At 38.3% G+C, this 25635-nt stretch overlaps 1 protein-coding gene across 1 annotated transcript in view; it reads left to right on the top strand.

Annotated features, from left to right (window-relative positions):
• col22a1 (collagen, type XXII, alpha 1) overlaps nt 1–25635 on the top strand; it is a 108603-nt gene that overhangs the window by 66503 nt on the left and 16465 nt on the right. The window contains exons 28-54 of the mRNA XM_034705596.1: nt 1304–1357; nt 1483–1527; nt 1615–1677; nt 5204–5257; nt 5377–5418; nt 5572–5604; nt 5738–5791; nt 8232–8285; nt 8370–8423; nt 8521–8574; nt 9810–9863; nt 12558–12662; nt 17150–17194; nt 17735–17812; nt 17900–17935; nt 18017–18070; nt 19711–19755; nt 20104–20139; nt 20239–20352; nt 20639–20692; nt 20953–21006; nt 21112–21165; nt 21291–21344; nt 21527–21580; nt 24065–24118; nt 24235–24288; nt 24371–24415. Coding sequence (XP_034561487.1) covers nt 1304–1357; nt 1483–1527; nt 1615–1677; nt 5204–5257; nt 5377–5418; nt 5572–5604; nt 5738–5791; nt 8232–8285; nt 8370–8423; nt 8521–8574; nt 9810–9863; nt 12558–12662; nt 17150–17194; nt 17735–17812; nt 17900–17935; nt 18017–18070; nt 19711–19755; nt 20104–20139; nt 20239–20352; nt 20639–20692; nt 20953–21006; nt 21112–21165; nt 21291–21344; nt 21527–21580; nt 24065–24118; nt 24235–24288; nt 24371–24415 — 1497 coding nt within the window. The remainder of the gene's footprint in view (nt 1–1303; nt 1358–1482; nt 1528–1614; nt 1678–5203; nt 5258–5376; nt 5419–5571; nt 5605–5737; nt 5792–8231; nt 8286–8369; nt 8424–8520; nt 8575–9809; nt 9864–12557; nt 12663–17149; nt 17195–17734; nt 17813–17899; nt 17936–18016; nt 18071–19710; nt 19756–20103; nt 20140–20238; nt 20353–20638; nt 20693–20952; nt 21007–21111; nt 21166–21290; nt 21345–21526; nt 21581–24064; nt 24119–24234; nt 24289–24370; nt 24416–25635) is intronic.

The raw sequence follows: 25635 nt of genomic DNA, 5'->3' as shown, positions 1-25635 counted from the left end.
TCTTAATGTGTTTGAGACCATCAGTTAACACAACTGATTCAGAGGTAGGGTTAGCACACAATGGATAGCCATATTTAACTACAAAACCAGATTATTTCATAGTTTTGATGTCTTCAGTATTAATCTACAATGTTGAAAATAATTAAAATAAATAAAAACCATTGAATGAGGAGGTGTGTCCAAACTTTTGACTGGTAGTTTACATGTATGATATCATTCTGAGGAGTTGGTGCACACATATAAGCAACGTACAAAGTGAACATTGGACTTGTTAATGACATGTCTGCTTGCTAGATGATTTTTTCCCATCTCTGTGTGCAAAAGCCAGAATATGTTCTTCTGCTTGCTGATGGATTTTACCACACTTTGTACTTTTAAAGTCACATAACTGTTAGCTGCTAGTTAAAGGACTCTGAGGCTTTAAGGCTTCTGAGTTTTCAATGAAGCTGTTTTCAGAAATTACAACTTTGAGGCTCTAAGTTGTAATTTCTGAAAGCAGCTTCATTTCCTGTACAATTCGCTGGGTATGACTCTTTGTTTGGAGCGTTCACTTTGAACTAAGTGTGAAGAGTGAAAGAAAGCAAAATACATTTACTGAAAACACTTTTAAAGCTAAAGCTGAAGCTAGCAACCAGTGCCCTGGTTCCTGACGTCTGGATCGGTGCCTACATGTCAGATTCTCATCAGACTCATATAGAAAGACAATAATCCTCCTCCAACCAGAACCAGTTCATGCATTTGTTTTCTTAAGTAACAGCTTGTTTAAACATGGCATTTTAAAAAGTCGAGGCAGATGGCCTTCTAACATGAGTCTGGTCCTGCTGGAGGTTTCTGCCTGTTAAAGGAAGTTTGTCCTTGCCACTGTAACTTGCTAAATGCTGCAAAGTGCTCTGCTCATGGTGGATTAAGATGAGATCAGACTGAGTCCTGTCTGTAAGATGGGACTGGATCTGATCCTGTCTTGATGTTGGGTCTTTGCAAATAACAGAACATAGAGTACGGTCTAGACCTGCTCTGTTTGGAAAGAGTCTGAGGAGAACATTTGTTGGGATTTGGTGCCATATAAAGATTGATTGATTGATTGATTGATTGATTGATTGATTGATTGGTTGGTTGGTTGGTTGGTTGGTTGGTTGGTTGGTTGGTTGGTTGGTTGGTTGGTTGATTGATTGGTTGGTTGATTGATTGATTGAATACATTCATGCTAAACTCTTTTATGTTTAAATCTCCTTCATACACTAAAGAGCAAACTTTTTCATCTTTAAAAGTTAGACTTCTAAATTCAGATTTTGTGTGTCTGCAGGGGCCCAGGGGAGAGCGCGGAACAGATGGTTTTCCTGGCAAACCTGGACCCAAGGTACTGCAACTTAATCCCACCCAGAGACACGCCGGACGTGGCTGAAGACACACATGGCTCATGAGATAGCATGAGTTTTTTCCATATGCAAATCTGACATTTTAACTGCTGTATATCTTCCCCAGGGTGACGATGGGCCTCCTGGACCAAGAGGACCTCCAGGGGAGAGAGTGAGCTAACAGCTGTTAACCTTTTGGGTTTGATATTTTGTAAGATAATAGTGTATCATGTCTAATGGGTGTTATTTCTCTTTACAGGGAGAAGCTGGTTCTCCTGGACAAACTGGTACTGCTGGAGCAAGAGGAGACAGAGGTGTTCCTGTAAGTGTCTCTCTACCGCATAGGTTTTTTTTTTTATCTTTTAATTACAAAACTGTTCATTAAGTTGACTGTATAAGAACTGATCATATTTGGACAAGAGTGTGGAGTAGGAGCAAGCGGCAACCTCCAGCCGCGAGTGTTGAGTCTAATGAGGAAGTGTTAAAAGCTGCAGTTCATTGAGGATCCTCTTGAGGCTGGCACAGGAAGTACCAGAAACCACATACACACCTATTCATGATCTTTACAGCAGAAATAAACATGTTTACAGCCTAGTTCAAAAGACGAGTGTAGTCTGGTTAGCTCATTTCTTGATCGGCACACACTGTACTGAGGAGTGATTTTTTTCAGTTCAGCATTTCCAATATGGCTGCCGCTGACAAATGGCTTCATAACAGAGCTTCAGAAACAGATGGGTGACGTCATGGATACTACATCCATTATTTATACAGTCTATGAGTAAGAGTGGTTGGCTACAGTAATCGGCTGATTATTGTGCTAAATAGGCAAGCAAGGTGTAACACACAGCAACTACAACAATTTCTATATGATCTAAGGTGCCATGTTTGTCTCTGGAAAGAAGTATTTAACGATAAGTGCCCCCTGAATAATCAACAGTCTGCCTTTAAGTAGAGTAAATTATATTTCTCAGGTTGTCATGATATAACAAATCACAGAGGCCCCCTGTGTATTATTGTCTATTTCTTCATTAAAGCTGGGGTTGGTAGTCTCGTAAAACTAGCATGAATTTGAATGTAGCATTTCCTCAGGTTCCGTCTAACCCCTCCCCTCCTCCCTCGGAGCTCCTCCAAAACGACCCCCCCCCCGCTCACATGCACGAGCGCCGCTGATTCATGACCATATGATGGTGACTGATTCAAAACCGGTCCTCAGCAAAACATTATCATAGTGAAAGTTAAAAACACAAACAAACATGGCTGCTGTTAGTACTCACAACTGTCATGCTAGCATTATCCAGTTGTACTGGTGACACGATATCAGGAGAAAAGTTATAACACATATATAATACTGTAACAGCTCTACTGTTTGTTAAACGTGTTCAGTGTAGATGTTCTTAATTCCTACAGTGTTGACAGTCAGTGAAGGCATCAGGAGAGGAGAAGTTCTTCATTCATTCAAACATTGATTGTTGTTTTGTTGGTTGTCTTGATCACGTCTGACAGTGACCGGTTATTAAAACTGAACGTGTTCATGAATCGGCTCGTCATCCCTACAGCGTCCGGACAGAAGCTACAACACATCTACATTTTCTGTAGGACTTACTAAATGTCATTCATTCTTCTGCTTGTCAGAGCCCCCATGGTAGACTCTGATCCGGACTACAGTCCTGAGCAAAGCACCTCATCGGGTCAGAGGGGACAGGCCCGAGGTCGAGCGAGAGGGGCAGTCAGTAGAGTCAGGGGAAGCAGAGGCAGGGACAGGGACTCAGAGTACACGCCGGGGAAATGTACGCGCAGGAGGCGGGGAGAACGGCAGGACGAGATTTGATTGGTTTAAAATTTTGGCACCCAAAAAACGGTGATTGGTTGGTGTTTTCCCAGGTTTACTCCGGCTGTAGATAGCAGCTTTTCTTCGCTCTTTTTTAAGAACACATTATGTATTGATTACCATCAGGACATAAAGATCATTTTAACCAGTATAACAAAAAGTGGATCTAAATCTGACTACCAACCCCAGCTTTAATAGGAACTTATTTACAAAAACTGCTTCATGCTCAAACAGAGAATACATAAAACAAGCTATGAGAACATAAACTGAAAATGTCCAGAGAAGTAATAAACGAAGTGAGAAGGACCTTGCTATCACCAGAGTCTCCCCCTGTCACCTTTAAAGAGAGCAAGTTTTTCAGGCTGGCAGGCTTCATCCTTTTCTTACACGCAGTCAATAGTTCATTCAATTCAAGGTATGCCATTTATACAGCACATTTTATACTCAGAGCAACACTATGTGCTTAACATTAAGTGGAAAACAATCACAACACAGTCATAAACTGTTGAAGGTATTCCTACATTATCATGGAGCAGAAATTAGTAATATAAACTGTAGTTGAATGAAGCACAGAATTTGGCTGGGTGGGTTACCTCATGTGAAAGCTTGAAAAGCATCTGGGGATCACTGAACGGCACCTTGAGACACATAACTGTTCCCGTTTTATACTAATAATAATAATAATAATACATTTTATTTATAAAAGCGCTTTAAAAGGTTCTCCAAGCGCTTTACAGGAAAATACAATTATACAATAGAAAAGCAAAAGGAAAACAGTGCAAAAAAAAAAAGCAAAGAAAAGCAAGGCAGCAAAATAAAACAAAACAAGAAAAAAATCAATCAATTCTAGTTTAAAAGCCTTTGTAAAAAGGTGTGTTTTGAGTCCGGATTTGAATTTGGTGAGTGAGGGAGAGAATCTGAGGTGTTGGGGGAGAGAGTTCCAGAGGGTGGGGGCAGCGACAGAGAAGGCCCTGTCCCCCCAGGTTCGGTGCTTGGGTTTGGTGAGAGGGGTGAGGAGGTTGGCGTTGGTGGAGCGGAGGTTGCGGGAGGGATTGTATGGCTGCAGAAGGTCGGTGAGGTAGGAGGGAGCTAGGTTATGGAGGGCTTTGTAGGTGATGAGTAGGATCTTGTACTGTATTCTGAAGGGGATGGGAAGCCAATGGAGGTTCTGGAGGACTGGGGTGATGTGGTCTCTGGAGCGGGTATGAATGAGGAGGCGTGCAGCTGAGTTTTGTATGTATTGTAATTTGTTGAGGAGGGTGTTGGGTGTACCGTAGAGGATGCTATTGCAGTAATCGAGTCTTGAGGTGATGAAGGCGTGGATGAGAGTTTCAGCTGCAGTGAAGGAAAGGGAGGGGCGGAGATGGGCGATGTTTTTGAGGTGGAAGAAATATTGTTAATGTGTTGTTGAAAGTTAAGTGACTGATCAAAAATGATACCAAGGTTACGGATGTGGGTGGATGCTGAAACAGTGGATTTATCAATAGTGAGTGAGAAGTCTGGGCAGGTGGAAGTGAGGGATTTTGGGCTTATGATAAGAATTTCGGATTTATTACAATTGAGTTTGAGAAAGTTTGTTTGCATCCAGGAGTTTATTTCAGTGAGGCAGTTTGTGAGGGTGGTGTGGGAAGCAGCGGTGATGGATGTGGTTGAAATGTAAAGCTGGATGTCGTCGGCATAACAGTGGAAATGGAGGCCGTGGCGGCGTATGATGTGACCAAGGGGGAGCATGTAGATGATGAAGAGGAGGGGACCAAGCACTGAACCCTGGGGGACACCATGAGAGAGGGGGGCTGTGCGTGGCTTGAGGTTGTTGATGCTGATAAACTGATGGCGGTCAGAGAGGTAGGATTTGAACCAGGAGAGGGCGGTGCCAGTGATACCGAGGGAAGATTGAAGGCGGGTGAGGAGGATGGAGTGATTGAGGGTGTCGAAAGCTGCACTAATGTCCAGGAGGAGGAGGATGCTGAAATAATGTCTGAGTGTTTAAAATGTGTGTCTGACCTCGTCTTCTTCACAGGGGGAAAGAGGACAGGGTGGACCGTTTGGGCCAAAAGGTGACAAAGGCGACAAGGTAAAGAAGATACACATTAACATGCATGAACATTTGAGGTACAGGCTATTTGTCTCTGCTATATCAAGTGTAAGGTCATTAACATGCAGACCCTGTGACCTTGTTGTCTCCTTTCTCAGGGGGAAGTCGGAGCGAGGGGACTTCCTGGAGTTCCAGGAAATGTAAGTGATATTTCTGCTGCTTTCTTTGCATGTTCACACAGTAGAGTCGGAGCGCTGCTGTCCTTCCTGTGACAGGGGACAGAGACACTGTGTGACTTCCTGTCCCCTGAAGATGAGTTCCAATATCAACTACTGTCTGTTTTATCTTCACAGGTCGCAAATGTCATTCCAGAGCCCGGTGAACCTGTGAGTACACATCTTTATTACTTTAACCAAACTGTGTAATAACAATCTTGTTATTTTAAAGAGTTATGTTTTTCACATGATGAGAGTTACACTTGATCTGTTCACATGTATGTCCCATGTTTCTCTAATCTAGGGAACTCCTGGAGCTAAAGGAGAGAAGGGGGATCAGGGGAAACCAGGAGAGATAGTAAGTTGTTTCTAACAGCAGACTCTACACACTCACACTGCACCGCAGATTAGACTCCTACAATTATTTTTCATTTTTTAATTAAAGTGCTGCAGAATAAAACAAGACAAGTGAGAGACGTGACAATATAATATGCATGAGACAAAACAATGTGAAAGACACGACTTCAGGTGTACACCCTGAAGAGACAAGACAAAACAGAGACTAACAACTTATTGTACTCTTGAGTGTTAAAGGTGTTAAAAGGCTCTGTGTGTGTGTGTGTGTGTGTGTGCGTGTGTGCGTGTGTGTGTGCGTGCGTGCGTGCGTGCGTGCGTGCGTGCGTGCGTGCGTGCGTGTGTTTGTTTGTTAAGGGTAGAGTAAGGACAGTGGCAGAGAATGTTGGAAACATATTAATAAATAAAGAATGAATGAATAAATAAATAATTAAATAAATAAATAAATGAATGATAAGATAAGATAAGATAAGATAATCCCTTTATTCATCCCCCAACGGGGAACATTATTGAGTAACAGCAGCAAACAAAAAAACAATGAATCAATGAATCAATCAATAAATAAAAAGATAAATAAATAAATTTAATTCATTCATTCATTAATTAATAAATGAATGAATGAATAAATAAATAGATAAATAAATGAATGAGTGAATGAATAAATGAATAAATAAATAAGTAAATAGATAGATAGATAGATAGATAGATAGATAGATAGATAGATAGATAGATAGATAGATAGATAGATAGATAGATAGATAGATAGATAGATAGATAGATAGATAGATAGATAGATAGATAGATAGATGGATAAATGAATACATAAATAAATAAATATATAATTAAATAACTAAATAGACCAAACATTAAATGAATAAATAAATAAATAGATAGATAGATAGATAGATAGATAGAAAGATAGATAGATAGATAGATAGATAGATAGATAGATAGATAGATAGATAGATAGATAGATAGATAGATAGATAGATAGATAGATAGATAGATAAATGAATACATAAATAAATAAATATATAATTAAATAACTAAATAGACCAAACATTAAATGAATAAATAAATAAATAAGTAAATAGATAGATAGATAGATAGATAGATAGATAGATAGATAGATAGATAGATAGATAGATAGATAGATAGATAGATAGACAGATAGATAGATAGATAGATAGAAAGATAGATAAATGAATACATAAATAAATAAATATATAATTAAATAACTAAATAGACCAAACATTAAATGAATAAATAAATAAATAAATAAATAAATAATAAGAATAATAATAATTAAGAAAAACTAAAAAGAAACTAAATATAAATAGTTCATTAGCCAAGTTATAAATTGAGTAAGTAACACTAAAATAAATATACAGCTAATAATGAAAATAATGCAATAAAAATAATACAATAAATAAATACATAATAATATTAATGAATTATATATAAAAAATAGTAGCATTAGTATCAATAATGATAGTTAAATGATGAAGTAATAATGATGAAATAAATAATAAATAATAGCAACAGTGATGAAAACAATAACAAAGAAGTAATTATAATATTACTAATGGAGACATTATATTATACACATTATACACAATAACAATGAACATAAAAGTAAAAATAGAAATAATAACAACCATGATTATTATTATCATCGTTATCACTGCAACTATCAGCATCACCACTTTTCACCCCCTCACTCTCCCCTAACTTTAAAGTCATTGTTTTGTTTTTATATGTAATCGTTCAGAGACTCATGATAAATATCATAAAATAATCTCTTCTTATGTTTTTAATCTGCTTTGATTTTGCAAGTCTCTGTAAAGATAAAACACCTCAAATCACCTGACCATTTTAAAACTCTCATGGGAGTTTGTAGTGTTAAGAGAGGCCTGTGCACCTCTCTTAAACATACCCAAACAATCTCTTGCAATATCAGATGTTGGCCACTAGATGTCAGCAGTGATCTAACCTACCAGCAGTGTAACATCCATAAAAGCAGAAGCAGAGCTCTGGGGACGTTTTAAAATTAGCAGAGTAAATTAAACAGTTGGACTCTGGCTGGATCCAGCATCACTCTCCAGTTATAGATGAACACTACATTAAGTAGTAAAGGTTCAATGCAGTATATATGGTATATTTAAACTGAAGTAATCCTGGAGGCCGTATTTAAACCTTATCAGAGCACATTCATCACCTCACACTCCACTTTCTGCAGCACCGTATGCAGGTGAGGGTGTTCAATTAATAATCGTGCACAGAATATTGTAGAAATCTGTCATGCAGGGATGACAACCCTCATTATATTTATGTCAGTCATTAGAAGTATAGAAGTGTGGAAGCTTTATGAGAAACAGGACACTTTAACAGTAATGTGTAAATGTATATCTAAACTCTTGTTGTTTAATCTGCTCTCTCCAAAGGGTCAAAGAGGGTTACCTGGTGAACAAGGCTTTAAGGGACTACCTGGACCATTGGTAAGACTAACGGGATCCTCCTCTTTGAATTCAGCGTGCTGTAGAGTGATTTTGATTGAAACTAATTGTCCGTTTTCATCCCAGGGTCCAAAAGGAGAAACTGGACTTACAGGAGAGACGGGGCGTGTTGGAGACCCTGTGAGTTGTCTGATTTACTGTCAAATAATAATTTATAGATAATTAGATTACAAATGATGTCCTGTACCAACTCCTGTCGCTGATGTGTTTCTCTCAGGGTCCACCTGGTGTCGCTGGTCCTCAAGGTCTTCGTGGATTACCAGGGAATGTGGTAGGTGTCTTCATTAACCTTTAAAGTTAATTTAAAGGTGACATATCACGCTTTTTTCATCAATATATATTGGTCTAAGAGGTCCCCAAAACATGTCTTCAAAGTTTATGCTCCAAAAAACACTTTGAAATCAGATTTTGGTCTGCCTGAAAACCCCTCTTCTTCAGCCCTCCTCAGAACACTCTGTTTTCCCTCTGACCACGCCCCCTCAGGAAGTGGGTGTGCCCTCGGCTGTCCAGCACGTTGATCTAATGTTTACATGTTGGCTGAATATACACGGCTGCTCAGAGATGACGTTATTTCAACCCTCTGAATCTGATCCAGAATCTGATCCTGATGGAGAGGCGCCTGTAGCAGGACCTTTCTGAACCATTGGTCACAGATTTAGTGTTTCTTGTTGTTTTATTTATCAGTATGTCGACGTGTGTCTTGGTACACAGCTACGAACATGTAGCTATGTGGCTATGCTAACTAGCGCTAGCACTTATCCATGATAAATAAAAATCCTCCACTAGATCTTCAAATCTGCAGACGTGGGGAGTAAAACCGACCTCTGCCAGGAAGGCAGCAGGACCTTTCTGAAGGATTGGTCACAGATTTAGTGTTTCTTGTTGTTTTATTTGTCAGTATGTCGACGTGTGTCTTGGTACACAGCTACAGCTACAGCTATGAACATGTAGCTATGTGGCTATGCTAATTAGCGCTAGCACTTATCCATGATAAATAAAAATCATCCACTAGATTTTCAAATCTGCAGACGTGGAGAGTAAAACCGACCTTTGTGTTTATTGAGACAGCCTACAACTAGCATGCCTCCTTCCTAAGCTCCTTGTTAGCACACGTGTGCAGGGAATGAAAAACAGAGGAGGGGTTGAGTTGTATTTTATACAGTCTATGGGCTGAACAAGCTCTGAGCTCTGACTCCGTGACAGACCGGATATTGTTGTGACGTATGAAAAACACTGAAAACTGAAACGGCTGGTTTCACACACATTTACAGAAAGGTGGAGAAATCAGAACAGGGGCAGAATGGATTCTTTTCATTCTCGGGGGGTTTGTAGACATGCCAGGGAAACATATTTCAGGTAGAGAACCATTAAAAAGTCAATTTTGCATGATATGTCACCTTTAAGAGGGAGGCCTGCTCGTGTTTTCTTAGGGTTCAATTAAAGAATGATGTCTATGTGGAACATGAAAACTCCAGTATATGGAGCTAACAGTTGTGTGACCTTCAGGGCATCCCGGGGATCATTGGACCTCCTGGTCCAGCCGGACAGAGAGGAGACAAGGTCAGTCACTTTTAAAAACATGTTTTCTTTGTTTGGTTTTATTGTTGAAGGTGTTCAGGCTATTTCAGCAACATGACCTTGTTTGTCCTCTGTTATTGTTCCAGCAGCAGAGTCTTTATTTCTATCCTGCAGCATCATGTGTGTGCAGCTGAATTTCAGAACACGTTCCATGTCTTTCATCACTTTTTCACTTGTTGACTCTGCCCGTCTTTGTTTTTGTTTTCCACAAGTAAATGTAGATTTTTAAATGTCATGTTCACTCCCATTAGACAACCAGAGGCTTACAGCTTTGCAATGTACAGAGGACATGGTGCATTACATAGGATAACATGGGATTGGGGACACATTTGGAGATTTACAGAAATAAGTCATTATATTATGAGGATAAAGTCATAATATTACAATAATTAGGTTGTAAATGTACATAAAGTTGAAATTTTATATGGAAGAAGTCATAAATAAAATCTAGGATTAAACTCTACATAAAATAAGATATAGGTGGATATCAGCAGGGACTTAAATGAGGAACATGGATCATCTTTATGAAGTCAAACTGAGCAGCTGAGGACAAAGAAGCGTGCACAGACTGCTTATGATCCTTCCCTTCTTCAGAATCCACTCACAATCAATTCAGAACCCAGATACTTGGTACAATGTGGAGCTGAAACGCTGAGAGAAAGGGGATTCTGTTATTTATGACACCTGTACTGAAGTACACCTTTACAAGATGTTCCACATTCCTCATTAGAGTTGAGGCAGCTGGCTGCTCCTCTGATTTTCTCCTTTAAAATAACATATAATCTAACCATATCAGTATAGAAGAGGGTTGGGGTTAAAAGTCAGAATTGTGAGACTAAAGTCAAAATTCTGAGATTAAAAAGTCGGAATTCTAAGAAAAAGTCAGAATTTTGTGATTAAAGGTATAATTCTGAGAAACAAGTCAGAATTCTGAGAAAAAAAGTCAGAATTCTAAGATTAAAGTCAGAATTCTGAGAAAAAAGTCAGAATTCTAAGATTAAAGTCAGAATTCTGAGATTAAAGACAGTTCTGAGAAACAAGTGAGGAATTCTGAGATTGAAGTCAGAATTCTGAAATTAAAAAGTCGGAATTCTGAGTAAAAGTCAGAAATTTGTGAGTAATGGTATAATTCTGAGATTAAAGTAAAGTCAGTATTCTGAGATTAAAGTTATAATTCTGAGATTAAAGTTATTATTCTGAGATTAAAGTTATAAATCTGAGATTAAAGTTATAATTCTGAGATTAAAGTTATAATTTTGAGAAAAAAGTCAGAATTCTGAGATTGAAGTCAGAATTCTGAGATTAAAAAGTCAGAATTCTGAGATTAAAAAGTCAGAATTCTGAGATGAAAGTTCTGATTCTGAGAAAAAAGTCAGAATTCTGAGATTAAAGTCAGAGTTCTGAGATTAAAGACAGAATTCTGAGAAACAAGTCAGAATTCTAAGATTAAAGTCAGAATTCTGAGAAACAAGTCAGAATTCTGAGATTGAAGCAGAATTCTGAGATTAAAGTCAGAATGATGAGATTAAAATTATAATTCTGAGATTAAAGTCAGAATTCTGAGATTAAAGACAATTATGAGAAACAAGTCGGAATTCTGAGATTGAAGTCAGAATTCTGAAATTAAAAAGTCAGAATTCTGAAATTAAAAAGTCGGAATTCTGAGTAAAAGTCAGAAATTTGTGATTAAAGGTATAATTCTGAGATTAAAGTAAAGTCAGTATTCTGAGATTAAAGTTATAATTCTGAGATTAAAGTTATAATTCTGAGATTGAAGTCAGAATTCTGAGATTAAAGACAGAATTCTGAGAAACAAGTCAGAATTCTAAGATTAAAGTCAGAATTCTGAGATTTAAGTCAGAATGATGAGATTAAAGTCAGAATTCTGAGATTGAAGTCAGAATTCTGAGATTGAAGTCAGAATTCTGAGATTAAAGTCAGAATGATGAGATTAAAGTTATAATTCTGAGATTAAAGTCAGAATGATGAGATTAAAGTTATAATTCTGAGATTAAAGTTATAATTCTGAGATTGAAGTCAGAATTCTGAGATTAAAGTCAGAATTCTGAGATTGAAGTCAGAATTCTGAGATTAAAGTCGGAATTCTGAGTAAAAGTCAGAAATTTGTGATTAAAGGTATAATTCTGAGATTAAAGTTATAATTCTGAGATTGAAGTCAGAATTCTAAGATTAAAGTCAGAATTCTGAGATTAAAGTCAGAATGATGAGATTAAAGTCAGAATTCTGAGATTAAAGTCAGAATGATGAGATTAAAGTTATAATTCTGAGATTAAAGTTATAATTTTAAGAAAAAAGTCAGAATTCTTTCCTTTGTCTCAGAATGAACGACACATTTGACCTTAATTCTTTCCTTTATTTTCAGTGGCCCCAATCCTCTTCCGTATTCCCAACATAGTATCTTTAAAGGACTTTATTTACATAAAGTAATGACTAATCTTGTAAGTTTGTGACTTCATCCTTATAAATGTTTAACTTTAACATCCAAATCTCTTTTTCTCCTTCTATAATATCGCCCTTAGACTCTGTCGTCTTTAAGAAAGTTGAAACTTGTTGTACTCGAGCATCAGAGATTCTGTTTGTATTCTCATGAGACAGCGACATCCTTCCTTTCCTGTTACATTTCTCTTAACATGTTTTTGGTAACATTTATTTCAGGGGGAAACAGGTAAACCAGGACAAGCAGGTCCCTCAGGCCCAGCTGGAGATCCTGGTTTGACAGGACCTCCTGGACCTCCAGGGAAAGGGAAAGACGGTCAAAGTGTAAGATACATTTTTTTTTTTACCTCTCTATGATGTATACTGTTAAACTAACCACCTCAGAGGTATTTTAGATGTATAGAATAGCATTAAACTGTATTGTGTGTAACACTATATGAGCTGGATGTAATCAGGACACTTAGAAGAACAAGGCCAGCTAATTAGAATGAATCTTTCTCTGTTTGTTTTCATTTTTTAAACTGCTTCATTTCGGAGGAGGTCAAGTAAAAATCAGTCCACATCAGCCCCACTTTTATATATCCAGCACAACTTCAAATCAAGCTCTGTAAAGTTCTGGATATCAGGGCCAGACATGATGAATGTATTTAGGTGTTTGGATGAAATACAGTCTAAAGTTTGGGAGGAAAGCCAAACTTTCAATCTCAGAACTAAGACTTAATAATAATAATAATAATAATAATAATAATAATAATAATAATAATAATAATAATAATAATAATAATAATAATAATAATGATAATAATAATAATGATAATAATAATAATAATAATAATAATAATAATAATAATAATAATAATAATGATAATAATAATACTAATAATAATAATACTAATAATACTACTACTAATAATAATAATGATAATAATAATAAACATAATAATAATAATAATAATAATAATAATAATAATAATAATAATAATAATAATTAGAAGAAGAATAAATAATAATATAATAATAATAAATAAATGAAAACAATAATACTAATAATAATAATACTAATAATACTACTACTACTAATAATAATGATAATAATAATAAACATAATAATAATAATAATAATAATAATAATAATAATGATAATGATAATAATAATAATAATAATAATAAGAATGATAATAATAATTATAATTATAATTATAATTGCAATAATTAGAATATTACGTTATTATTATTATTATTATTATTATTAATAATAATAATAATAATAATAAAAATAATAATAAAAATAATAATAAAACATCAATCAGTCCATCATACAAGCTTTATTTATATAGCACCTTTCATACAAATCAAATGCATTTCAAAGAGCTTTACAGCGATTGAAAACAAGACAGAAGCAGAAATAAAAATAATGGCAAGACATTAAAAATTAATTAAAATAAGTTAAAGTATCAAATTAAAATAAAGAATATAAATAGTTAATATAAATACATTTAAAAAGGGTAAGGATAAGAGTTGAAAATAAAAGTAAGGCTAAAAATATCAATAAAACTGAGTAGATAAATTAAAATAGATAAATGAATGAATAAAAATTAAATAAACAGTTGAAATTACTTAAATAATAAAGCAACATTCAAAACAATGTAAGAGTAAAAAGTAAGTAATGTACATTTTAAACCCTACATAAAAGCCAGACTGAATAAATACCTTTTTAGTTTACGTTTAAAAGTCTGAATATCTCCATCAGCTCCTCTCAGACCCTCCGGCAGGCTGTTCCATCATCTCAGAGTGTCATGGCTGAAAGCAGCGTCACAGAATATTTTTGTTCTCCTCTGAGGAACAGCTGAAAGAGAAGAGCCGGAGGATCTCAGAAGCCTTCCTGGTTCATACACTAAATGCATCTCTGAGATGTAGTCTTGTGCAAGGCCATGCAGCGCCTTAAAAACTAGTAGAAGAATTTTAGGTCAACACGAAAAGAAACAGGCAGCCAATGTAAAGAGTTTAAAACAGGCGTAATGTGAGCTCTCCTTCTGGTCTTCCATAAAACTCTTGATGCTGCATTTTGTGTTAAAACATACACTGCAGAAAAGGATAGCTTAAATATAGGATGAAAAAAATTAATTCAAGGTGAAAATGTCTTAAAACTAGTGAAATGATCTGTTCATGCAGGAAGTTAATTTTACTTGATAAGACATCTTAAAATGAGGTTGTTAAATCTAGAAATAAGCAGGCTCTGAAAAGTATTAAAAGGGTTGAATAAGTAGAATATGATGATTTTTAGCTCAAACTACTTAAAAACAAACTTCCTACAGCACAGTTCCATCCATCCATTATCTTGACCGCTTATCCCGTTAGGGGTCACGGGGGGCTGGAGCCTATCCCAGCTGGCTTCGGGCGGAAGGCAGGGTACACCCTGGACAGGTCGCCAACCTATCACAGGGCTAACACAGAGAGACAGACAACCATTCATGCGCACACTCACACCTACAGGCAATTTAGAGTGACCAATTAACCTGAGCATGTTTTTGGATTGTGGGAGGAAGCCGGAGAACCCGGAGAGAACCCACGCATGCACGGGGAGAACATGCAAACTCCACACAGAAAGGCACCTGCCCGGCCGGGGATTTGAACCAGGAACCTTCTAGCTGTGATGCAACAGCGCTACCCACTGCACCACCGTGCAGCCCTACAGCACAGTTAGAAGTGAAATATACTGAATATAAGCAAAGAACATCTCATTTATTTATTTTGTATACTTAATTTGCACAAATTGAAAAACACCAATTTAAGTAAAAAATGACTCACTATTAGAAAACTAGGATTACACTGTTTCTTGATATAAGCTGGCTCAATTTAAAATAAACCCTAATCCATCTTAAACTAAAACTAAAATCTTTTTTTTCTTTTTTTTTTTTCTTTTTTTTTTCTCTTCTTCTTCTTTCTTTTTTTTCTCTCTTTTCTTATTTTTTCTCTTCTTCTTTTTTTCTTCTTTTTAGCAAAAAAAGAGTTAAACTGTGTGCACATGTATATTATTTGGACATTCATTTGGACACTATGCACTCTTCTTCAACAAGAAGAGAAGTATTAAAAATAACTTCTATATTCTACTGCTACATCTTCATGGCAGGGGTGCTCATGGGAAATGCAGTCTTCATTCAGAAATACTCCCATATTCGTCATAGGGAGTCACCAGAATCAATGCAACTCCATAGAGTCCGTTCTATCTAGTGTTAATCAAACTGTACGTGTCATCAGTTTTGGTCTCTTTAAGCTAGTTGTTGCGATCTTAGATGTTTTTTTTCTCAACACAGAGCTAAAAAGAGAACTAATATCAAAAACTTTACCACTGCTAATGCAGCTTGAAGTCCCCTTGATGTAGTTCATTGTTTGCTATTGTACCGTAGTGACAGATTAATATGTGAGGAATCAGTTTCTACACTTCTTCATATCTGCCCCCTAGTGGTCAAATCCACTTCTACAATTTGACTTCTACGTATAGCGGAGGCTGTCTTTTAACAGAGAACTGTCCCCAATGCTCTTGCACAAGTTAAGATCTCTGAGGCGTAATGTAATCATCATATTTTCTCCGTCCAGTGGACAGTGATATAACAACAATGATTCAGTGCAAAGCCCTGACATTTGCTCTGGACGGTTAGTCCTCCTCTGACTCACAGGATGTGATTAATTACCCGTCTCACTGTATTTATAATTGTTGACAAAAAATAGATAAAAGGAACTGTGTGGTCAAAAAAGGAACTGTGTGGTAAAACTAAAATATTTAAACCAGGTTTTATTCTTAGAATACACCTCTGAAATGTTTCTACAGAAACCACAACAGCAAGCTGGATTACTGGCAACATTTAATACATGTCAGGATTAACAACATATAACATCAAGAACATATTAATAGTGGCTCAGGGTTGATGCATACTTCATTTCAAACAGTCTTTAGAGCCAAACCAAAACAAATCACCATACAGGAGAACTCTGAGCAATCAATAAGATTCAAGCTGAACTGTGTCTTGAAGAGATGCCTCATGTGTTATTCTTAAATCAAGCAGCTTGAAGTTGTTACTCAATCTTGAAACCAAACAATGTAGCTTATTTTAACAGTCATTCACTCAATTTAAGATTCCCAGACTAACATGTTCATAATCAGTTTAAGATTCAACCATACATACAAAGATTAAAAACAAGTAAAGAACTCTAAAAACAAGGTCCTTCATCTAACATGTCTCAATCTAAGAATTCAAATCTTGCCAAGTGCTAAATTATTTGCAGTGTAGGATGGATCTCTTAAAATACCTAAAGTTTGTCTAAGTGTCCTGTAAGCTTGTATTCACAGGAAACTACATATTCACAAAATAAATAGTGTTTAGTCGTCTCCCTCTCTGAGCCCCTGAACGTCTCCTCTCCTCCACACGTGTTCTGCTTGTGAACATCTGCTCGCCTGTAACACACGTTCAACCACAGCACAATATCACAGTCTGTATGGGGAGCAAATGAGCCTAAGTAGGCACATCGGAGCTGCTGCTCAACATGTTTCTTCATCAATTTCTACCCAGACATGTGGCCGTCCTGCTGACGCGGCAGCAGCAAACAGGAACAACATAGTTAAGACATATCACATTAAAGCAACATGGCGGCACCACGGCTCTTAGTTTTACAGCTGCCAGGTGTGGCCCCGAGGCCTCAGAGCTGCTACCAGCAGAAAAACAGCAGCTCCAAATGATTTATTTAAAAAGAGCCTTAATTCCAATGTTTGAGGAGCGAGCAGTGATTGATTTATGTGATTTGTGATATTACAGGGAGAACCAGGATCGCAGGGGATACAAGGACCCCCAGGGCCAAAGGTAATTTTTGAAGTTTGCTACAAAGTGTGTGCATGTGTAGAAAGTGTGTGTGTGTGCAAGCTTGCAGGTTTCCTTGGGTGTGTTTTTTATCATGCACAGGTGCTCCTTCCTTGATGTGAAAAGCTTTTTTTTTTGGCTCCGATGAGAAAAACAATTCATTTTTGTTGAAAGCAGCAAAAAGCAATTTCTATGTCCACTGCTCTGTGACCGCTGCTCTGATTATGACCGGCTCTTTGCTGTGAATAGCCTGATGTTGAGGGCCTAGACTGGGCGAGGCTGGACAGGGGTGGTGCTGGATTTATGGTGTCAGATCACTCACCCCCATCAGCGCTACTTTTTCTCCTCTGAGTACCGAAATGTCAACTGCAGATTGTGTTTTTTTTCATCAAAGATTAAAAACCGAGAGCTATTTCTGGGATCACCGGGCATCGCTGAATGTGACAGTTTCTGGTGCCAAGTGAGACTCTTCGCCAAACATGGCTGAACTGACATTATTTGAGGAGCATGTTAAAGAAGTAAACTTTCATTCTTTCCTCACAGGGGCAAACAGGGTCACGAGGAGAACCGGGGTTACCAGGGGACCGGGGCTCTGCAGGAGAAGGCAAAGTGGGACCACAGGTATGTGTGCCAGGCATTGCTGTGATATCTTCATAATCTGCTTTTAATTACAGATTTAGAAAAATGAATGTGTTTCATTTCATGCAGGGGTCTCCAGGAAATAATGGAGAACCAGGATCAGCGGTAAATATTATCTGAAGATAGATATTGATTATGTTTGTGTCTCCAAATGTGTTTCTGTAACATCTGTTTTCTGGGTTGCAGGGCTTGAGGGGTCCACCAGGGATTGCTGGTCCTCAGGGCCCAGCTGGACATAATGTGAGTGAATACCCAAGGACATTATTCAATAGCGTACCTCATTGGATTCAGAATCACAGCTATGGAGAGCCAAAGTTACTATTTAATCACTTAGACTAAAGGAAACATGCTTTTATTTGATGTGACTGTAGGACAATACCTGGTTAAAAGTGATGTAATGAATCTCAAACATGTTCAAGAACATTTTAATTATCAGAGTTTTTTTTTATTTTAACCCTCCTGTTATGTTCGTTTCTCAGGAACAACAATAATGTTCCTGGGTCAACTTGATCTGGGGCATATCTAATGATCCAAAAGTGTTAAAACCATAGACTGTAAATAAAAATGGACAGCGTTGCTCCGCCTCTTCCCGTTGTACAGTTCTGAAGCCAAAAAATCCCTCTCCTGGGCGCCGCCATTGTGCAGCCAGAGCCTGTGAAGCCTTTGTAATAAGCTCCGCCCTACAGCGTAACGTCACAAGATGCTGTGTGCCCTTTGACGTTTCACTCCATGGTGGCTGTGAATCAAAGGAAACCCGGAAGTAAAACCCCGTTTTTTAAACTCTAATAACTAATGAAAAATAAACTTTTCAGAAAAAAGAGGCCTTGGACACAAAACAGTCAAATACTAACTACATATAACCACAGCGTACGGATGTGAGAAACATTCGTACCACGTGTATTTATTTTTTAAAGTTTGACTGCTCCCCCATTCAAATGAATGGGGGAGACGGATTTTTTGACCTATACTGCAGCCAGCCACCAGGGGGCAGTCACACTGCTGAAAGCCTCACCACCAGGGTCGTATCCGGCACGCTTGGTTAAAACCCAACAAAAATCCCAATATATATATTTTTAAATCTCATTATTAACTCCATTACTAACCATTTAAATTAATATTTAGTGCAATAGTGTTCTTTAATTCTCACAGATCATGGTTCAATGAGGATAACTCACTCGTTTTTCATGAAAATTCATGTTAAATCTTTTTTTAATGTACATTGGAAAGACCTAAATGCAGAAAAAACAGATGAGGTTAAGAGATAGGGAGAAGGTGTGTGTGTGTTTGGGCTGTAATATGTCACACAGTTGCAAAGAAACAATTAGTATTTGACACTTCTGACTCTTTTTAGCCTTCACTTTTACTGCTGGGTCAAATTGACCCATAATAGTATCTGTGTAATGAAAAACATGTAGGGGGCGGGGTTTGCAAATATGTGAAATTAACAATTTTCATTGTATATTCTAATGACACCTATTAAGCCAAGCAGAAAAAGTTTCATACTGAAAAATTTCAATTCAATTTTTTTTTTTTTTAACTTTAATAAGGGTCAATTTGACCCGCAAAATAAAAGGAGGGTTACGTTATATTTTAATTTAATTTATTTATAATTTTTAAGATTATTTACATCTTAGGATTTTAAAATAATTCAATATATTTTTATATATTTACTTGCATATTAAGTTTATAAATGTCTCCAATTTATTAGAAATAGAACAACAACAGACTAAATGTTTATAATAAAACATCTTGTAAACTTCAACAAGAGCAAATGATTTCAATGAGGATGATTTCAGAGAGACTCTCCAAGTTTAAGTCATTGATATCTTTTTATTGTTAGATATTAAAGATGTAATCCCTGCCTGTGTTTCCCTCTGCAGGGTTTGCCCGGGCGGCCAGGAGAGAAGGGATCGCAAGGAGAGCCTGTGAGTACAGAGATGTGCATGGGACAGTTTGTTATGTCTGTGAAACGGGTTGCACTAAATCTTTGAATGAAAAGTTCTCTCTCTAAATGTTTATTAAAAGTAATCTTGAAGATTTTCAGGCCGATACATTCAAATAAATGAGGTAATACAAAGTTGATTTAGAAGATGACCCACCGATGAAAGATCAGGCGCCCTCTCCACGGTGCCTTCCTTGTCCTCAACCTTGAAGCATTGACTGAGCAAGACCTCATGACCCACACCAGTGTTGGACTTTGTTAAATAGGAGCTTAATGATGAACCTGAGGTGAACTCTTGTCTCGTGATTAAACCCTTCGTTCTGTCTCTCAGGGAAAAGCAGCAGATATCTCTGACCTCAATCTCAAGGTGAGTAACGTTTCCATCCACCCTGAAATATAAAATACTTCATGTTTGAATCACAAGAACTACCGCTTTATCTGAAAACATGTCTCCATTGTCTTTTAGGATGTCTGCTCAGACTGCCCTGCAGGTCCACCTGGAGCACCAGGTCTCCCAGGAATCCCAGGAGACAAAGGACACCCAGGAACTGCAGGGAAAAGCGGTCAAGATGGTTTCCAGGTTAATGTCAAACTGCTCTTCATAAGCACTTACCAGTAATGAGAAGACTATTACACTGCTCATCTTTAAAGGACTACTCCCACATGTGTCCCTGCTGTATTAGTCCTGAGTGACGCATGAGGTCCGGGCTGCATGTTTGTCATCATCAATCACAGTTGGTGTGACGGATGAAGCAGCTCTGTCTGCATCATTAGCTTGGCCTCCTCTGGGGGCAGCAGTGAACGATTAGGACCCAGTTATGGTGTTTGCCTGGACAGAGACTGATGCTCTGCTGGTGTCATTACAGGGACCGCCGGGACCAGCTGGACCTCATGGGCCCCCTGGAGCAGACGGTGGAAAGGCAAGTTTGCACACTAACTGCACCCTTAATGCTCCCACAGGACGCTAAAGCTAAGTGATTGCTTGTGTCAACCTTTTTTTTTGTGTTTAACCCCACAAGGTGTGGGTAATTAGAGGACAAGTTTATTATGAGAACACCACTCAACACTTTAACAGTAACATGACCACATCCTCTCACATGGTGGACTTTGTTTTGGGTTACTCAGGTAGATATTTCCTCGAAAACATCACCCTTCATTTGATCTCTTCTTTTAAACGCAGGGTATTAAAGGTGATCGAGGACCTGCTGGAGGAGCTGGAGACAAAGGAGACAAGGTATATTAGTTATCTCCTCCTCTATGTCCACAGAAATATTCACCACAGTGTTTTCTGACGTGAATTAAAAATGTTTATTTTAATTACTTTCTCGTTTATGAACAGGGTCACCCAGGACCCCCAGGCCACCCCGGTACACCTGGCTTAATGGGTGCACCTGTAAGTTCCTATCACAAGCTCACTTTCTTCATTTATTTGAAATGATTTCACTGCTGAAGCTTTTTGTAAACAAGCAGACTTTTTATTTATGTTGACCTCCACTGACACCCCTCTTTCCTCTTCAGGGTAACGATGGGCTGCCTGGCCCTGTCGGCCCCCCGGGACCCCCCGGAGAAAAGGTCAGGCTGCACTTCATGTATTCTCCCCTCAGAAATCTTCTTACCCATGTGTCATTATTTCACAGCCCCTCCTCTCCCTCTGCTTCCATGTAGGTCACCCAGTCTGTGTGGTAATAGCGGCCATTAATCATTTCTGTTTCTTCAGTGACAGTGACCTGTTTATGTTTGTTTGTTTTCACCAGGGTAAAGAGGGTCTCAAAGGGATCCAGGGGCCGCCAGGTCTACCCGGCTTAATAGTAAGACCATGGATTTAACGCACAGCATCATGAAAATACAGTTAGTGGAAACAATCTGAGTTAGATCTTTACATCTCCTATGCAGTGTTAATTTCATTAATGAAAATTACAACGATGAATGTTAGTCATATTTTCATGACGCAAACAAGACTATGACGAGCTAAAGTCATAGTCTCACTGATGATAGAAACTCTGATGACTTCCTGTGACAGGCTGAGTTATTATCTGAGGGGCTCAGTGTTAGCTTGATCTCTACCTGCAGCAGGTGTGCTTTATGAACCAGCTCTCCTCACCTCCATGCATCTGTCTCATCTTCATTGATGATTTTTACCCCCAGTGTGAGTTAGTGACAAAGACACAACTGGGGGACGTCTGTTTCTGTTTTAGGACTATTTGACGTTTTTGCCACCATTACTGTAAAAAGCTCTGCGTCTACAGCTTGATTTAATCCAGTTTGGTGATACATCAGACACCTTCAGTAAGCTTTGATCAACTCCTTGTTGAAAGATGCAGATGCATTTCAGAGTGCAGTGAACTGACTGTCTGTCAAATGCGCTTGTCACTACAAGTACATTCAAGGAACGTTGTAAATGTGCAATATAGTCCTTTCATGGCATTTCTCTGTGAATCAAGAGAATCAAAATACAGTCACAGTGGTCACATCAAGAATGTTTTATTTTGACTTTTCAGCAGTGACAGGCTGAATTGTTTAACTTAAGATATTACACAAAAGTGTTAAAAGAGTGAAATGTTGATGATTTTAACACTTTATACAACCCTGATACTGATATCTGATCGACTATATGAATTATTTAAAGAGAGAAAATGTGTTGGCAAAAATCAAAGACTAAAATGTGACTAAAACTAACAGGTATTTTCTTCTAAAGACTTAGGGCCCGATCTACTAAAGGTTTGCGTGTATAAAAACACGTGCTAACTTGATAGCGCGCGCAAAGCTGACGTACTAACCGGGAGCACCGAGGATTGCGTCTGTCAAATGAGCAAAATAGCACTCGCAAATCATTTAGCGTGTTTGCCTTCATGAATATGCAGAATACATGTAGATCATCAGAACGCGCAAAATACTGGGAGGAGGAGATGCAAATGTAATCATTTAGCACACGCAATGTGATCTATCAAACCCTGAAGCAGATAGCGGGCGGTGTTTTTGCGTCTATATTTAGCACGTTTGAAAGGCAGGTGCAAACTGGCACAGCGGTACGCACACATGGCTGCAGTCACTGTAAAGCTCATCATAACATCGCTTTACAACATGCCCGCAAAAGCTGGGCTTACAAGCATTACTAAATGTTTTAGTCAATCAAACCAAGAGAACAAAATAATAATAATAATGATAAAACAACACAAATTCAAAGCAGTTCAGCACCACGGATAGCGACGGCATCATTCTGACACCTACTTTAACTTTTTCATATAATGAGAGCACAGTAGGTCACTGTATCAACAGATATACAGTTTAGTAAATTTGGCACAGCGGCCCACATGTTCACATACAAACACAAAATCAATATGAAGTACTCGGCCTACTCACCACTGTCTGGACGAGCCTTAAGCTCCATGGACTTGTCCACGTAGCACTGTATGTCCATTTTCTTTGATCTGTCATTCTCAATAGATAACATGACATGTCCACTCAGTCTATTCTGTCCCATCGTGCTCATCAAGGGGTTTTTAGTTAGTTTTAACTTGGAGAATGAGCGCTCACTGAGCTGCGCCAGGCAGCTCTGCGTAACTCCTCATCTCGTGCTTGCAGCAGTGTGTTGGGGGTGAATTGACTCAAACATGTTCCCAGTTCCATTTAAGCTGGTGAATCTTTGGGACAGTTGCTGGATGATGATATCAGGCATTAAAAACATTCACCCGAAAGTTGCTCCCTGGGACAGTGAGGCGACTGTCTTCATCCAAGTGACGCCTAACTTTTCTAGAGCAAGAGTGGCAGACTAAGCCTCATCAAATCGCTCTCTAAACTCCATCAAAACACTGATTGTGTTTTGGAGAAGAGTAGATGCGTTTATTTCATCGGCAGATCTTCTGTTTTTTCTCACATCATTCACCTTTTCACAGATGGCCTCCCAAATTGTGTTTCTAACGCTGAGATGTCTCTGCTGGAGTTCACCGACGTGTTTATTTCCCTCCTCTACAAAGACCTCCAACTCCATGTCTTCAAACTTCATTTATCGCTTAAGACCACTCTGTTCTCTCAAACTCTACATGGTGACAGCCAATAGCACACGCAAAATCCTCATTAAAATAGGGCGGTCCGCACCACTTTTGCACTCGTTATCATTTGCGCACGCAGTCTTAGTAGATCACCCGCAACACGCCCAGAAATAGCTTGTGCAAAATTATTATTTGCACACGCAAATTAGCGCTCGTTATTTGGGATCTTAGTAGATCAGGCCCTAAGACTAAATCTAAAATAGCTGCCAAAACTAACATTGCTCCTATGTTACTTTTCTTCAGGGTCAGGCTGGGAAAATTGGAAAAGATGGCCGACCTGGTGAAACGGGAGAACCTGTAAGTGTTTGAGACCGGAAGGTTTTATATGGAACAACAACTTCAAGAAGCTGTTAATTTATAAGGAAGATTATCAGTAAAAAAAGTGTCCTGAGGTATTATTGCTTTCATTTCAGGGCAAACAAGGTGAACTTGGACAACCAGGAAACCCTGGACTACGAGGACTCCCAGTAAGAAACCGTTAGTTAACAAACCTGAGCCGGCAGAGCAAGTTTCTGTGCCTTGTTAACTATTGTTTCTTATCTTATGCAGGGCTTTAAGGGCCACAGAGGAGAACCAGGAGCTCCAGGCTCTAAGGTCAGTTTACAGCTTTCTATATTTCCTGTATTTGATGTATGTCTTTAGCATCTAAGAGCCCCGGTTAGTATGAGTGTATATGGCACTCAAATTCAACATTTTCTCTTACTAATACCATCAATTCCACAATTCAATAGAACAAACAGCCTCAGAATGGCACAAAGCAACACAGGTAATCTTTTCTTCACTAAAGCCAGCAGTTAAAACTTCCAGAGTTGTTCCAAAGGTGTGAGACTGGTCAACCTATCAATCAATCTTTATTTGTACCACAACAAACGTTATCTCAAGACTCTTTTACAAACAGAGCAGGTCTAGACCACTCTATGTCAAATTATGAACAGAGACCCAACACCAAGACAGGATAAGACTCAGTCTGACCCCACCTTAATCCACCATGAGCATTGCACCTCACAGTATTTAGCTAGTTACAGTGGAGAGGAAAAACTTCCTTTAACAGGCAGAAACCTCAAGCAGAACCAGACTCATGTTAGACACACATCTGCTGAGACCGAACTGGTGAGGAGCATAATAAAACACGTTAACAAAGACCACGTCCTCGACTCAGCAGTCTTAACTCGATCCGTCCACTACAGGAGTTCAGGGGAGAGGTCACTGCCACATTCAGTGTTTCACTTGCAGCACTGCTATGTCAAGCACTTCTTATACACACCCTCCTCTCCATGAGAATCCCTGCACCTGCTGCTTTGTCTCTCACCCAGCACACACCCGCAGGAAATGTTCCTGCCACAGCGCCATGACCAATAGCATGGCTCATTACAGACAGCTCTTACTGAGCTGCAGAGAGGCCGCCAGCCTCCCAGCCCAACCGACAGCAGACAACTTATTAGAGGAACTGTGAAGTGTTTCTGTAGGCACACTGTGAATTTCCCTCCACTGCCTATAGTTACATTCACTTAAATGTCAGTCATTTGGAAATGTTCCTCATTATTATACAGCAACAGGATGATTTATGCATGAAGAAGGAAGTATAGATTATAGCCCTGTACCTAAGTATTAGTTTGACGCAGGGCTGCAATGTTTACCCTCAGAAGGATCTATGTGGATCTTAGTGAAGCTGTTATCTGCTCTTTGCATTACATGATGAAGTTATGAAGCCAGTGAATATATTTCAACAAATCAATCTTTATTCAAAACGCACCAAATCCCAACAAATGTTCTCCTCAGACTCTTTCCAAACAGAGCAGGTCTAGACCGTACTC

Source organism: Notolabrus celidotus, chromosome 16, assembly GCF_009762535.1.
Source record: "Notolabrus celidotus isolate fNotCel1 chromosome 16, fNotCel1.pri, whole genome shotgun sequence".
Lineage (NCBI taxonomy): Eukaryota > Metazoa > Chordata > Actinopteri > Labriformes > Labridae > Notolabrus > Notolabrus celidotus.
Note: the sequence above shows the minus strand (reverse complement) of the source record. Positions and strands in the feature narration are given on the sequence as shown.